This window comes from Grammomys surdaster, unplaced genomic scaffold (genome assembly GCF_004785775.1).
Source record: "Grammomys surdaster isolate TR1022 unplaced genomic scaffold, NIH_TR_1.0 205, whole genome shotgun sequence".
Lineage (NCBI taxonomy): Eukaryota > Metazoa > Chordata > Mammalia > Rodentia > Muridae > Grammomys > Grammomys surdaster.
In genome coordinates, this window is record NW_021604650.1 from 4144214 (window position 1) to 4160859 (window position 16646).

The 16646-nt window shown below is 47.9% G+C and overlaps 1 protein-coding gene across 3 annotated transcripts in view; it reads right to left on the reverse strand.

The window, feature by feature from the left end:
- Window positions 1-10735: 10735 nt before the first annotated feature.
- CUNH11orf24 (chromosome unknown C11orf24 homolog) overlaps window positions 10736-16646 on the reverse strand; it is a 9436-nt gene continuing 3525 nt past the window's right edge. Inside the window, exons 2-4 of one of the 3 annotated variants that reach the window (XM_028771077.1) lie at window positions 14065-14262; window positions 12884-13058; window positions 10736-12157 (exon numbers count right to left, since the gene is read on the reverse strand). In XM_028771077.1, coding sequence (XP_028626910.1) covers window positions 11019-12157; window positions 12884-12959 — 1215 coding nt within the window. In that variant the 5' untranslated portion in view covers window positions 12960-13058; window positions 14065-14262 and the 3' untranslated portion in view covers window positions 10736-11018. Of the gene's footprint in view, window positions 12158-12883; window positions 13059-13236; window positions 13334-14064; window positions 14329-16646 lie in introns of those variants that run through there. The other 2 variants (XM_028771078.1, XM_028771079.1) reach the window with 2 other exon arrangements.

The following is a 16646-nucleotide window of genomic DNA, read 5'->3' on the forward strand; positions in this document are numbered from 1 at the left end:
GAGAGAGAGAGAGAAATTGTGAATCCTTCAGGAAGTGAGATCTAGCTTGAAGAACTAAGTCACTAGAGGGTGTTAGCCCAGCCTCACATCAGTTTCTCTCTCTGCTTCCTCAGTGCCACAGGAATGTAACCAGCTGCCTCACAACCTCACGGTCCCAGTACCAGACTGCACAGTGTGAAGTGGGAGTCAGAACCTGACCCCTCCCAAGGTGCTTCATTCAGGTATTTTATCATAATAATGAGAAAAATAACACAGACTGGACCTTCTGAGTAAGTAGTAAGTAAGTAGTAAGACAGTGAGTAAGGTAAATTTTCCTTTTAGTATTTATCACAGTACACACACACACACACACACACACACACAGAGAGAGAGAGAGACAGAGAGAGAGAGACAGAGAGAGAGAGAGAGAGAGAGAGAGAGAGAGAGAACAACAACAAAGAAACAAGTTTAAAGTAACAAAATTTTTAAAGTGAAAAATGAGCATGCCTTTATAAGACTAGTAGATATTCAATCTGAGCACTCGGGAGGCAGAGGCAGGCAGGTCTCTTGAGTTTGAGGCCAGCCTGGTCTATAGAGTGAATGACAAGACAGGCTAGCCAGGGATACACAGAGAAACCCTGCTGAAAAACCTAAATAAGTAATTGTTGGGTTGGGTTTCAGACTCAGGACAAGTGGCTGAGGTGCCCCGGTTCTCCCAGCATCCCTCAGTCCCAACCTGAACTTTCCTGCCCAGGGCTGGGCTTCCTCTCCTCCAGAGGCTCTCCCTCTCCCTCTCCTCCCTTTTTCTTTCCTTCCCTCCCCCTCCCCTTCTCTCCTCTTCCCTCTTCCTGTATCTCTCTCTCCCTGCATGCCCATGCTGTTTCTTTCTCTTCCCCTTCCCTCTGTCTCCCTGTCTGCAAGGTGATTTTCCTGACCTCTTGTGAGACCAGTGAACCCTCCTGAGAGCTGTCCCAAATAAACCTGCCTTTTTAATACTTTAATTTGGTTTGAGTTGGCTTATTTTATCTGTGGTGAAAACCTATCAATCAAAAATCAATAAACAAACAAATAAATAATAAGTCATTGTGGGAGCTGGATAGATGGGTCAGAGATTAAGCGCACAGGCTGTTCTTCCAGAGAACAAGGTTCAGTTCCCAGCACCCACGTGACAGATAACAACCTTCTATAACTCCAGTTCTTGGGAATATGATTGTATGCATGGGGTTCACAGACCTATGTGCTGGCAAAACACTTATACCCATAAAAGTTTTTATTTTTTAAATCCATTGTATTTCTATATACTGACAGCAGGCAATGTCACGTGCATGGAGACATGAAACACAGGTTTTTCCTGTTCTCTAGGCCAGTGGGGCAAGGTACAAAGGCCTCCATGCTGTATCTCTGTCTGGAAGCTGTGAGGAGGGTGGAGACAGGCAGATGAGAGCAGCTCGGAGGCTGAACTCCTGCGTTCTTCAAAGCCTGTGCCCTTGAAATCAGTAGAAATGAGAGCATGGTGACCTAGTGCGCAGTCCTGGGGGCCGTGCAGAAGACGTGCCTGGAGAGAGCTCTCAAGGTGAGGGCTGCTGTGTTAAGAAAAGGGGATTGGAAAGATGCTCAGAGGACCTGGATTTGACTCCCAGCACCCACACGGTGGCTCACAACCATTCGTAACCCAAATTTCAGACAATCCAACAAGCACACACATGGTACACAAACATCCATGCAGATAAATATTCATATACATAATGTAAAATAAATACGTTTTTAAAAAAGAAGAAAGGGGACGTGTCAGTAACTAGAGTCTTGGTATTCAGGACTTTTTTTTTTTTTTTGAGACAGAGTCTAACTCTGTAGCCAAGGCTAGCTTTTTTATTTTTTAATTTAATTTAATTTTTTTAGTTTTGGCTTTTCGAGACAGGGTTTCTCTGTGTAGCCCTGGCTGTCCTGGAACTCACTCTGTAGACCAGGCTGGCCTCAAACTCAGAAATCTGCCTGCCTCGGCCTCCCAAATGCTGGGATTAACGGTGTGTGCCACCACCACCCGGCCAAGGCTAGCTTTTAATTTACTAAGTAGGGCTGGAGAGATGGCTCAGAGGTTAAGAGAACTGGAAGCTCTTCCAGAGGACAGATCTTCCAGAGTCAGATCCCAGCACACAAACGGTGGCTTAATTTACTAAGTAGCTCAGGCTAGTCTTAAACTTGTAACAGTCTTCCTGTGTCTGCTTCATGGGTGCTGGGAGTGTGACCATGGATTCCTAGATAAGAGGAGACCTGAAAGTCAGGGGCAGGGGCACAAACCTTTCATCCCAGCACTCAGGAGGCAGAAGCACGTGGCTCTCTGTGAGTTTAAGAGTCAGCCTGCTCTACATAGCAAGTTCCAGGCTAGCCAGGCCATAGTAAAACCTTGTCTCAGAACAATAAAACAAGTTTTTTTTTTTTTCAAATTTATAGATTCAACACACTCTAATGTAAGAAATAGACAAGCTGATTCTAAAATTCACACGTAGGGGCCGATGAGATGGCTTAGTGGGTAAAGATACTTGCTGCTAAATAATAATGACTTGAGTTCAATCCCTGGAACCCACATAGTAGGAGGAGAGACCCGACTCCTACAAATTGTTCTCTGATTTGCACATGGATGCTGTGGTGTGTGTACCCACAACAAACACAAAAATACAAGAATAAATGTAAAGCTCAACACTTCAGAACATGCCCTGTTCTTCCAGAGGACCCAAGTCTCGTTCCTAGCAACCACATTAGACATTTCACAGCTAACCTAGGACTCCAGCTCTTGGGGATCAAACATCCTTTTCTGGCCTCCAAGTGAAGCCACACAAACAGGACATACGCACAGAGAGATAGACATACATACACAATTTTTTTAAAAAAGTAAATTAGGGATAGAGAGGTGGCTCAGCGGTTGAGAGCACTGGCTGGTCTTCCAGAGGTCCTGAGTTCAATTCCCAGCAACTACATGGTGGCTCACAACCATCTGTAATGGGATCTGATGCCCTCTTCTGGCATGCAGGTATACATGCAGATAGAACACTCACACATTTGAATGAATGAATGAATGAATGAATGAATCAATCAATCAATCAATCAATAAATAAATTTAAAAAGTAAATTGATGGCTGGAGAGATGGCTCAGCAGTTAAGGATACTGACAGCTCTTCCAGAGGTCCTGAGTTCAGTTCCCAGCAACCACATGGTGGCTCACAACCATCTGCGATGGAGTCTGAAGACAGTGACATTGTACTGACATATATACAATAAATAAATAAATCTTTAAAAAATAAAAAATAGTAAATTAATTTCATTTAAAAATTAGAATTCATATGGAAATTAAAAGAGCTGGAATAGTTAAAATAATGGTCATATTCTAAGACAGGAAAAGGAGAGAAAGAGGATGTGGAGACAATACCTCCCAACATCCAGGCCTGGACACTTCCCAAACACCTCATGAGCACTGGTAGCCCTCACTGGTCCTCCCCTCATCCATGATGTCATGAAAGGTCCCGTTTGAAAGTAAGGCAAAGGAAACAAACCAGCCGGTCAGGTAGGAAGTGTAGTCTTTTCCTCTTTCTGGATTGTTCATATCTTTTTTGGCGGGGGGTCGGGGGGAGGTTTGAGACAGGGTTTCTCTGTGTAGCCCTGGCTGTCCTGGAACTCACTTTGTAGACCAGGCTGGCCTCAAACTCAGAAATCCGCCTGTCTCTGCCTCCCAAGTGCTGAGATTAAAAGCGTACGCCACCACCGCCCGGTGATTGTTCATATTATTATTTTTGTTTGTTTGTTTCTTGTTTTGTTTCTTTTGGTTTGTTTTGGTTTTTTTTTGTTTGTTTTTTAAGACTCGGTTTCTCTGTGTTCTGAAACTCACTCTGTAGACCAGGTTCGTCTCAAACTCATAGAGTCTCCTGCTTCTGTCTCCCAGGTGTTGGAATTAAAGGCATATGCCACCAGGCCTGGCTGTTCATATTCATTTTTGATTTAACATTTCTTTAAGATTTATTTCAGCCGGGCAGTGGTGGCACATGCCTTTAATCCCAGCACTTGGGAGGCAGAGACAGGTGGATTTCTGAGTTCGAGGCCAGCCTGGTCTACATAGTGAGTTCCAGGACAGCCAGGGCTACACAGAGAAACCCTGTCTCAAAAAACAAACAAACAAAAACAAAAAAAACAAAACAAAAAAAGATTTATTTCATGTGTGAGTTTCTGCCTATACACATGGTATGTATGTATATCAGGTTCATGCAGTTCCCACAGAGGACGACAGATGGCGATAAATCCCATGGAATTCGAGTTACAGCTCTCAGGCTAGCCTGTGGGTGCTAGGACCCTCTTAACTGCTAAGCCATCTGGCAGCCCCAAGATTTCTAACTAGTGTTTGAGGTGTTTCCTTTATTTGCATCCTCAGCCTGTGTGTCTGGGTAGGCCTGCCGTAGGCCCAGGGGAGTCTCAGGGCATTTGGGCGTTTGGAAGCGTGGCTCCCCATGCTTTCTTTTGGAACTGTAGACTCACCTCACAAGCTGTTGTGTATATCTCTCCTCTGAAAAAGAAGATCAGGATTTTTTTCTCTTTAGTACTTGAATAAATTTTCTTTTTAAAAACTTAAAACTTGGGCTGGAGAGATGTCTCAGTGGGTAAAGAAGCTGATAAGGATGAAGACCTGAGTTCGATCCTTGGGGTCCACACAGTAGACGGATAGACTCCACGCCTGGAAGTTGTCCCCTAACATTGACACGCCTGGTGAGACACAGGTGTGCACGCAATAAATAAATGTAATTTTAAAGCATTAAAATTTGCCCCCGTTCCCTGTTTTCCTTCTCTGCAAACAATTCCTATCTCTCTACTCCTGAGAATTCAAAACTCTTGTTGAGAATACAAGGCACCTCTTTTCAGGACTCTTCCATTAATTCAAAGACATGTCTGTTCATTTAGAAATAACATCTTACATAAGTGCCTGGGCGGATGTGGCCAGCCATCTCTGCTTCCTCTCCTGGAGTGTGGGTCAGACTGTGACTTGCTTAAAGTCCCTAGAGCAAAAGCCCCTCCTACGTATATCATGCATTGAGACTCACGGAAACTGAGGTGAGCAGCACAGGCTTTTCAGTGCTGACAGGGTGGACATACTGTCCCAGAGCGATGGTTACAGAGTGGTCAGCACTAAACGACTGCCATATTGTATTATACTATTGGCAACTTTTCTTTCTTTTCTTTTTACTTTTTCTCCCCTTCAATAATGTGTCCTATGGGTTGGCAAGATGGCTTGGGGCTACAGGCACCTGATGACAAGCCTGGAACCCTGAGAGCCCACAAGATGGAAGGAAAAAGGCAGCTCCCAAAAGTTGTTCCACCTCCACACATATTCTGTATGAGGCACACACATGTGCCTGCATGTTCTCTTTCTATCTGTCTGTCTGCCTGCCTGCCTGCCTGTTTGTCTGTCTCTGGCTCTCTCTGTCTTTCACAAACCTACAAACAGAATAAATCTAGTAATTTTTCAAAAGTCAGTCTGGAGAAACGGCTCAGTGGTTAAGAGTACTTATTGCCCTTATAGAGGACCCTAGATCAGTTCCCAGCACCTGTGTTTGCAGCTCATAACCACCTGAAACTCTGACTGCAGGTGGCTCAGTGCCTCTGGCCTCTGTGTGTACATATGCAAGCATATACAATGACAGTTTAACTTTAAAAAGAAATCATATCTTCCAGCACTGTCACTTTGGAGTTCTGTTACCTAAAACTCCAAAAAACTTAACTTTTTTAAGTGTGTGAGTCTTTTACATTTTTGTTGTTTTGGAGTGTGTGTGTGTGTGTGTGTGTGTGTGTGTGAGAGAGAGAGAGAGAGAGAGAGAGAGAGAGAGAGAGAGAGAGAGAGAGTCTTTCTTTGTAGTTCTAGTTAGCCTGGAACTTGCTATGTAGACCAGGACCAGGCTGGTCTGAACTCACAAAGATCTACTTGCTAGTATTACAGCTATGCACTACTACAACCAGCAGGTATGAATGTTTTACATCAGTGCACCATATGTGTGCAGTGCCTGTGGAGGCCAGGAGAGGGCATCACATCCAGGAGCTGTAGTTATAGATGGGTGTGAGCCACCATGTGGGTTCTGGGTACTGAATCCAGATCCTCTGAGAGAACAGCCAGTGCTCTTAACTTGGAGCCATCTCTCTACCCCGCAGTGTTTGGTACTATTATCAAGCCACTGAATGGAGCTATTCAGTTTTGACAGTGCTTTGCATTACAAGCAGGAATGCACGGGATTCTCTTCCCCACACTGTGTTGTTCATTTACTGCCTCTGCCTTCACAACGCCGGTGCTGATTCAGCTCACAGGCGGGCCCTGGAAGAATCCATTTTCTCCAAAATCCCTTGATGCCCATCATTGTAGCCATCCAGATTCAGCTGGACGATTTTGTGTGTTAGAGCTCAGCTCAGCTCAGAGGCTGGCACCAGCAAACCTATGCTTCATGCCCTGTGTCCCTCCCCCGAGAGGACATATGAGCTCGGCCTAAGGCTTGGCTCTAGTGCCACCTACACTTTGTGCCCTTTGTCTCTACCTGGGAGGAAATAGAAGCTGGACATTCTAACACAATCTTATAATCAATCCTGGCACCCCAAAGGCTGAAAAAGGAGCAAAGGTTCCACCGCACTAGGCAGGCATGGTGACACATGTCTGAAATTCCAGAAGTCTGGAGGCAGAGGCAGGCAGGTCTTTATGAGTTCAAGGCCAGCTTGATTTTCATAGCAAGTCCCAGGTCAGTCAGTATGCTACATAAGGAAACCCTGTCTGAAAAACAAACAAGCAAACAAACAAGAAAGGAAGCAAGCAAGCAAGCAAGAACAAAAGGAAAAGTTCAGGGCAGCTGGGCTACACAGGTTTCATAAAACAAGCCCTAAATAAATTGGATATGGCTCAGTGGTTAAGAGTACATTCTACTCTTACAGAGGAAACAGCAGCAGGAAACTGCAGCCCCAGCTCCAGGGGATCCAGCACCCTCTTCTGGCCTTCACTGGCATCAGGCATGCACAAACTACATATACATATATGCAGGCACAACATTCACAAAATTAAATCTAAAAACAACTTAAAACCCAACAAAACAAGAGTAACAGCATTTGCCTGGCATGTGCCAGGAGTGTGCCAGTTGAAGAGAGTGAGGAACAGAGGGAGAAACAAAATACAAACAGTGTCCAAACAAAACAAAACAAAACAAAAAAAGACAAGCTGGGCAGTGGTGGTGCACGCCTTTAATCCCAGCACTTGGGAGGCAGAGACAGGTGGATTTTTGAGTTCGAAGCCAGCCTGGTCTACAGAGTGAGTTCCAGGACAGCCAGGGCTACACAGAGAAACCCTGTCTCAAAAAACAAACAAACAAAAAAACAAACAAACAAAACAAAACAAAACAAAAAACCCTGAAATACAAACAGTGAAAAGTCTAATTGGTCAGCCTCCAAATCAAGTCTCCAACTTCCCTGGGTTCTCTCTGAGGACTGAACATGATCTTGGTCCAAGCGATGGCTCCTGGGATGATCCAGCTTCCCATAGCAACCCTCAGTGGCAACCAGAGGATCTTCTACTTATGAGCTTGAAGTCAGGACTCCACCCTTCCTTCCCCTCCCTTCCATTTTTCTTCTAACATTTCATCATGGAAATTTCCACAGACACATAAGGAACTGGAGACCAGCCCTTCTCCAGGAAACCACGCCTGTCTTTGGTCTTTGAAGGTCTCTGGTTGTGTCTCCCCCTTACTTTTCTCTTTAACCGTTTTTTCTTAATTATGTTTCATGTATTAATTTATTTTGTATGAATGTGTGTGCATGTGCACAGTTCTTATATGGAGGTCAGAAGTCACTATAGATTGTAGGAATCACAGTCGTTCAGGCTTGAGGACACACCCTTACACACTGAGCCATCTTGCCTGGTTTAAGTGGTTTAAAGTAACTTAAGTGTCAGTAAACACAGAAGTGCAATTACTATCTGTTTAAACTCCAAACCTGATGATCTTACTTCTTTGCTTAAATACTGGAAGATGGGCTTCTCATCTTGCCCTGGTCACTCGTCCCGGTTCTGACTGCCTCTTCCCACACTTCCCAGCCTTGGGTTGATCTTGAAGGTTCAACATGGCTGGTCACTGCCTGGATTCCAGTTCCCTCGCTTCTCTTGAACATGTCTCTGGCCACGTGCATTTCTTTTCTTTCTTTCTTTTTTCTTTTTCTTTTTTTCTTTTTTCTTTTTTTTTCTTTTTTTTTGGGGGGGGTTTTTCGAGACAGGGTTTCTCTTTATAGCCCGGGCTGTCCTGGAACTCACTCTGTAGACCAGGCTGGCCTCGCTCGAACTCAGAAATCCGCCTGCCTCTGCCTCCCAAGTGCTGGGATTAAAGGCTGGCCACATGCATTTCTAATTCAAGCGTTTGCATACTGTCCCCCCACCCCCATCCTCCAATCTCAGAGGGAGGTCAGCCTAGGGAACTGAGCATTAAGATCTGAGTTCTGTTTTAAAAATACCCCCCAGGGTGTTAAGTGGAGGATGAGCCAGGGGTGGAATGAGGGGGAGGGGGGCGGCAGGAAGACAGACCTCTGGGATAAGGGATAGATGGAACCTGGGGAGGTTTATCGGAACCCAAGTAAACGCTCACAGACATGAGCTGTTAGCAGAGTGGAGATATAAAATGCTTCGCTTGCCTTACTCCAAATGAGCCCCCCCAACTGACTGGTTCCGAGACAGAAGAACAGAGCACCGGTTGAGTTGTTGCGGGATCCATGAACTAACTCTAGGGTACCTGAGAACTGGGAGGTGTTTCAGGCACACGTGACGTCATTCCTTCAAGCACTTGCTGACCAAGTTGGGACCAGACCTCCAACCCTAAAAGCACCCCCAACAGTGAGCGCGCCTGTGGGGACATCAAGGGGCGCCTCTCGCGGTCAGGGTCAGGTCAGACTTTGTGGGTCTAAATGGCCGCACAAGGTGGCCACAGATGCGGCCGGATCTATGGGCCGGATGCGGCGAAGGGCTCGGCCGCCAGGGGGCACCAGAGGGCACCAGCCACCACGACCAGGGCTGCCCCAGGAGCGATCGGCCCCAGGTGTCCACTACATCCTCGTGCGTGCATGTTCGTATGGTCTTGAAGATGAAACCTCCTCTCCCCGGCCACCTCAGTGCACAATGCGCACAGACAGGCTCTCCGTAAATCCCGGCCTGCCACTTGCCTGGTGGGTGACCTTGAAAAGGCAACTTGGCCTTTCTGTGTTTTGCTTCCTTTCCGTGAACTAACTCTCACTTTGGCCCACTTCTCCCCACATCCAGAAAGAATCAGGGCTCCCAGTCTTTGAAAACGCGCTTTGAAATGCGGCCCACATGGAACCAGGGTTTAGGATCCCATTAGCCACCACGAGGGGGAGCCTGACCCTAATCCTACGGAGGCTGAGCAGAGGGCATGCTCAAAGTCTCAGATTTACCCCAGAGTTCTGTTCCTACTAGTAAGTAGCTTCTCAGGCAGGCAATGTGGTGAACTGGCCTAGAGCTCACCAGAGGCTGGAAGCTGCCACCTTCTCAGCCATAGCTAGAGCCAACAGCAAAGATTAAACATGCACTCTCAAGTTAGGTGTGTCTGCTAGATAGGGAGAAGGGCCAGCTACCAGGACAGACCCGCTTGACTCTGAGAAGCAGGTGGGGCAGCAGGGCAGGCCTGGCTACCATGACAGGTAAGTGGGGTGGAAGCCACAGAGCTGTGTGGACAGTTCTGATCCCTTCACCTCACCCTGTACGGTTCTCAAATGGCCTAGGGGGTTGGTTACCTTGTTTTTTTATTACAGTCCACCTGTCATCCCTTTTAGATGAGGCAGAATTGAGGTGAGAATTTGGACCATCATGGCAAGGGGACACAGTGACTCCAAATAACACCAGCCTTAGACATTATCACAGCCACGTCTTCTCTATAGGTCAGGCCAGCCACTGTGCTGTCAGGATGAACAAACATAGTCTCCTAGATGAAGCCAAGCTCTAGAGCATTCCTTAGCTGGCTCTAGACCAGATCGCAGCTGTGGACCTGGCCTAGAGCACAGCTGAGAACTGTTTGGCTGCCATAGCTCACTGCTAATGTGCTCTTGCTATATTAGGCACTTGGGTAGAGAAAAGCCATCAGTCTGGTAAACAGGATAGCCGAGACCCTGGGACTCTAGAACCAGGGCTCAGGGCTGGGATAACGGCCCATGTGTTTACCTAGAATACAAAAGGGCCTAGGTTCCATCCCCAACACTGCCAAGAAACAACATCCAAATCAGAACCCAGGCCAGCCTTCTCCTGACTCTGGCCCTGGATGAATGAGATGCTACTGAGCCTCAGAGGTCACTAAAATGATCTGCTGGGATGAGGGCTCAGTGTGCGACAAGTATTCACAGGATGATGGTGGCTGGACTATGGCATATACATGGCAATATTGCCTCTGACATGTGAAGACCAAGCTGTTTCATGGATTGTGTTGGATTTGGCTCTTTCAAAGCTAGAGTGTACTCCTAGGAAGCTCAGCAAGGAGGCCAGGCTGCCAATAGTCAGCACCAAGGAACAGCTCAGGACTTGGCTGGAGCCTCCACTGAGAACGGGGGCACCAGAAGGAGCCTAAGCCAGTGGTTGGAAAACAGCGACCCACCAGGAATTCATGTCACACCACATATTTACAAAAGCAAGCCCCACCAGACATCTTAAAGGCTGCACTTGGAAAGACTAAGGGCAGAACACACAGACCCACACAAGCCAGACAGAGAGAGGTCATTGCTTTTAATTCTGGTCAAACTTTCCCACACCAAGGACCAAGTGTGCCAGGCCCTCTCAACCCTGGCCACGCCTGCGTTTGTGATCGTTTAGAAAAATAAATATGAAAAGACGGCTCTCTCATGATCATGGAGCTGATCTGACAGCTATTAAATGTGTCTAAGCATCTGGCACAGCTCTGAAATTGCACCGAAAGGATCTGGAAGCACTTAGTTTGGTCTGAGGCAAAGTAGAAGGCCATGGAAGAGGCTGGCCTCCTGAGAAGCCCTCACATCTCCGAGTCGGCGTACATGCCGTTGATCAGGTAGTCCACCTGTGTGTAGTCCTTCTTCTTGTAGCTCTCATAGGCTTGCAAGGCAAACATCACCAGGACTGCGATGAAGAGGGTCACCCCAACAACAAGCACCACCAGGAGTAACATTTTGTTCACCAAGGATGGAGTCAGATAACCAGTGACCACTAGGTACTGGCCTTGGGTGTTGAGCTGGCACAAGTCTGTGGTTGGCACCTTATCATCCCCTGAACTCTTGGATGTTGGCCCAGCAGAGGCAGTACCAGCTGTGGTTTTGGTCCCCACTTGCTCCGTTGTCAGGAGTATGCCTGGCCCACCTGTCCCCTTGGTAGGTAATGTAGGGCTTGGCTGTGTGCTGGAGGATGTGGTGTCTACTTCAGGGCTGGGAGGAAGCACTGGCACTGTGCTGGTTGATGGCTCCTTGGTTTTTACCTGGGTGGTGGTCACTACGGCAGAGGACACAGAAGCCACAGACTGGGTGGTGGTGGGCTCCAGGGTGGTATTTGAGGGACTAGGAGTTGATCTACCTGCTGTGCTACGCACTGGCTGGTCTGTGGTCACCAGGATGGTGGTGCCTTGCGTTTGGGCACCTGAGGTGGGCACTGGGCTCCTGCTGGCTGTGTTAGTGTGTGTGCTTTGGGCAGGACTCAGAGTCCTTGTGTGAGGATCACTTGTGTTTCTGGAGCCTGCAGCAACAGTTCTAGTGTATGGGGCCATAGTTGTTGCTATGGCTGTTCCTGGTGACGCGCTGGCATTTGTTCTTGGCACTTCTGCATGTGATGTGCTGAGAGAGGGAAGTCCAGTGATGGTGGTGGGTAGAGTCTGCCCCACAGATGAGGGGCCCGAAGATGTAGGTGCAGCCAGAGTGCTGGAGGTCACACTGTCTGTTGTCCCCTCTCTGGTTGTGGGAGTGCTCATGTTTGTCCCATGGATTGTCATCTCTGTTGTCACTCTGGTAGAGTTCAGGGTGGCTGCCCAGGTCCTTGTTGTCAATGTGTCAGGAACAGGTGGCACTGTGGCTATTCTCTCGGTAGATGTATTATCAGCCCTTGGAACTGTGTCCCCCGGCATGCTTTGATTTACTGCTCTAGGCCACTTGGTATTGACTAAGTGTCCTTAAAGTCAGAAGAGAAGAGATAGAACACTTTCAACCACATGTGGGGGTCACCTGCTGTCACCTTAGCTGCTGGACCCTGTGCTGGGTGTATGGCACCATATTCTCCAACCAGAGGCCTGTGTGCTGATGGAGGTGACACATGAGCCCAGAGCCTGCCTCCTCTTCTCCCCTCCACAGCTGCCCACAGCTGCCCACAGCCCAGGACACTCTGAACTAAGGATTCCTTTGCCCATTCTGAGGCTCCAGCCTGTGAGCTGATTCAATTCATTGAACTGGATTAAATTCTCAAGAGCATTGGATCAAAAGGCTCACATTATATGATTAGCCAATGAAAACAAAGCAAACCTCAGCCCCTCTACCTGCCCCCAAGGTTTATATAGAGAGAGGAGGGGCTGCACAGACATTCACACTCTAAACAGCCTTGGCTAAGGGACAGGTTTGGCTGAAGGATTCTTGGAGATGAACAGAGCCTGGTAGGGCAGGAGCACATTCAATACTGACATGCCAACAAATGAGCTCTGACGAACACAAGATTCCTAGATGACAAGGACACTCTGCAGGTCTCTACTGCCTGGTCACACTGTAGCTCTCACCTGTGCACTCTCTAACCCCAGCACTGACTACAGTCCCCAGTTCTGCAGCTGGGAAGGCAGGGGTTTGTAGATGCCTCCCTTCTAGAATCTCCCTGGGGCTTCCCTGGTGATCAGACAGCTTTCTCACTTACGTGGCTGAACAGACACTATATGGCTTCTCAATAACGGCATGGAGGAAATCCATACCAGCACCAAGGCGGTCCACATCTTGCTAGGTAAGCTGGATGCAGGGCTGCAGGTCTCTGAGTGTCTCGGCCAGCCAGCCCTTCAGGCTGTCAACAATTGCCTTCTGCTTGGCCTAGGGACCTGGGATGAAGATGACATGTTGGTCATAAGTGTTTGTTTGCTCAGCAGCATACAGCCTCCCCAGAGGCCCCGGGCTCTGCAGGGTCCATAGTGTAAGCTGAGCCCAGTGCTTAGACCAGGATAAGGGGCCAGGGACCAGGAAGAATGCAACTCAAGCAGCCATGAGGGTAATGCTGACCTGACTGTGTCTTGCCACCCACTGCCAAGCACTCGAGCCCCACATTCTTCCTAGAACTGGAGTTAGACAGAAGTCAGCCAAGCCAATGGGATGACAATTTCTCAGCCCTGTACTGGGTGAGTCTTGATTTTCTAGGGTACAAAAATATTTGTTTGTTCTTTGATAAGAAAAGATTGAGGGTGGGTAGTGAGGAGAGAGAGACATCCTGGCAGGGAAGAGCTGAACTGAAGGTTTCCCACAGAGAATTCAGACTCAGCTTTAAGCTGGGGTAAGGCAGCTGGGCCATGGCAAATGAAGACAATTTGATGGCTCTTGGTTCACTTCCATCTGCTGATACCTTAGAGATGCCACCAGCAGGTTCAGGGAGTTCCCTGTGCCTCATCCTTGGGCTGGAAGTCTGCTGGGGAGTTCAAGGGGAAAAGACATGACAGGCATGTCTAGTGCCAGTGTCACAGCTCCCGGAACACACTCCAGGCCTTGTGCCCACTCACTACAAATCTGGGACAGGAGTGGACAAACTTTTTCTATAAAGGGCCAGGGAGCAAATATTTCAGACAGGAAAGCATGCAGGCTGTCTCGCGGGCACTCACTTAGTCCTGTCTGCCACTGCAGTGAACACACAGTTCGGATAGCACACCAGGCAACACAGCCCACAGCTATAGTTTACCAGTGAAGGCTCCAGTGTTCCCGCTCACCTCTTGATGGCTGACTCAGCCAGGGAGGTGCTGACTCTGTGTCCTTCTCTTGACTCTACAAACCCAGTACCTCAGACTCCTTTCTAGGTTCCCCATCTGGTCTCCAAAAACAGGCAGGGCCCGGACCACTCACCAGTGGCAGGTGCTCAGTGCAGACTAGGAGGCCAGGCTGACATCCTCCTTGGGCAGCCGTGGGCTTGGCATCCTGTGCTTGCCATATGAAGCCTGGCTTTGCAGGTGACAGTGGCAGGGCAGGGCACTCCCAGGCCATGGCATTTGCCAAGGCACATGTAGGACAGAGGCAGATGCTCCTCTGTGGTGTCAGACACACCTGCAGTTGAGAGGCAACATTGCTTAGGAAGAACAAGGGACAAGTGTCCAGTGAGGAAGCCCCAGAGGCAGCACTCGATGCTCACTGCTGGGGAAAAGACAACCAGCAGAGCTGTTGATGGCACTTATGATGCAGCAATTCTGAGACAAGAACTTTTTTTGTTTTGTTTGAGTCAGGGTTTCTCATTGTAGCCCTGGCTGTCCTGAAACTTGCTCTGTAGACCAGGCTGGCCTCAAATTCAGAGGTCAGCCTACCTCTGCCTCCCTCCTGAGGGCTGGGATTAAAGGTGTACACCACTACTGCCTGGCTCAAGAACATTTTTTCAAGGAGGAACTGGACAGAAGTTCAGCTGGAGGTCTTGCTGGCACATGCCTATAATCCTAGTAGCTGCGTGGTGTAATCAGGGAGAACAAGAGATCATGGGCAGCCTCAGCTCCATAGTGGGTTCCTGATCAGCATCAGACACATGAGGCCTCATCTGAAAAAGCAAATAAGGCTGGGAGACGGATTAGTGGTAGAGGTGCTTACTGCACAGACACGGGGACCCTTGCCTGAACTCGGTTCCCTAGCACTCCTGTAAGAGAACATGGCGGCATGCACCTGTACCCTGGGTTTGCAGGGGGCAGAGGCGGGTAGATGCCAGGGTTTTGAGTCAGGGTGGCTGAAACAGCAAACCTGAGGTTCAGAGACTCTGCCTACGAAATATGGGAGACGAGATGAAGGAAGACTCAGTGCCAACTTCTGGTCTCCACACGCACCTCATGGTAAGTGCAGCTGCGCATGCGTACCCCCACCCCTCCGCCACACGCACCTCATGGTAAGTGCAGCTGCGCATGCGTACCCCCCACCCCTCACATCCACACTGCAGATCTGCAGATAATGTTTACAGTAGCACAACTCTGCAACGGTGCTGTAATATTGTTCCATTCATGTGCAAACTGCTTCCCACTGTAAAACCTGAAGATATCAGTGTGTACTTACAGACACAGCACGCATCACTAAGTGAATGTCAACAATTAACTACCTTGAGGAATAGATTTGAATTTTTTTTTAAATTTATTTTACAGCATGGATCCTTTTGGGGAGACATTTATGAAGGGCACCAAATGAAAGAAAACAGCTATGTTCTTCCCTTTCAGCTGGTAAGCAGTATGGCACAGGGCAGCTACTGACAAGTTCACATGGAAATTTTTTTTTTAACGTTTATTTTCTTGTTTACGTGATTATGTCTGTTTGCAGAGGCTGAAGGAGGGCACTGGATGCCCAGGGCTGGAGTTACAGGCATTTGTGAGCGCCTAACATGAATGCCTGGCATTGAACAATGCAAGAGTAGCCAGGGGTTGTAACCACTGACCCATCTTTCCAGTCCTCTTACATCAGCAGTTCTCATCCTATGGGTCATGACCCCTCTGGGAATCCAACAACCCTTTCACAGGGGTCACCTAAGATCATCAGAAAACACAGATACTTATATTACGTAATCCTATCTGTCCTGGAACTCACTCTGCAGGCCAGGCTGGCCTGGAACTCATAGAGATCTGCCTGTCTCTGCCTCCTGAATGCTGGGATTAAAGGCATGCACTACTGCTTGGCAGCTGTTGTTCTTGTTTTCATTAAAAGAACTAATTACATGTGTGTATATGGGTGCACATTTACTACAGTGCATGTGTGGGGGTCCGAGCACAACCTGCAGGGTATCTGTTCTCTCCTTCAACCACATGAGCTGCAGTGATCAAACTCAGGTGGGTAAGCTTGGTGGCAAGGGCCTTTACACCTTGAGCCATCTTGCTGGCCCTCCCAGGGAAATTAAAAAACAAAATACATGGGGCTGGTTAAATGGCTCAGTGGTTAAGAGCACTGACTGCTCTTCCAAAGGACCTGAGTTCAACTCCCAGCAATCACATGGTGGCTCACAACCGTAATGGGATCTGATGCCCTCTTCTGGAAGGTCTGAAGACAGCTACAATGTACTTATATACATAAAATCAATAAATCTTTAAACACACATACCAAACAAAAAAGCAATTTTGGTAAAGCAGCTGATTTAGATGTCGAGAAAGCCTCTTTCCTCAGAGGCAATGGAACCGAATGGAATCAGGAATTTTATGTAATTTGAGGACACAACGCTGACCTCCTCTCACCCAGGATCTGTTATAGCTGAGTTTTAAGGTTCATTTCTTATATATATATGCATGTGTATAGTGTAGGTATGTGCATGTGTATAGTGTGGGTATGTGCATGTGTATAGTGTGGGTGTGTGCATGTGTATAGTGTGGGTATGTGCATGTGTATAGTGTGGGTATGTGCATGTGTATACTGTGGGTATGTGCATGTGTATAGTGTGGGTATGTGCATGTGTATACTGTGGGTATGTGCATGTGTAT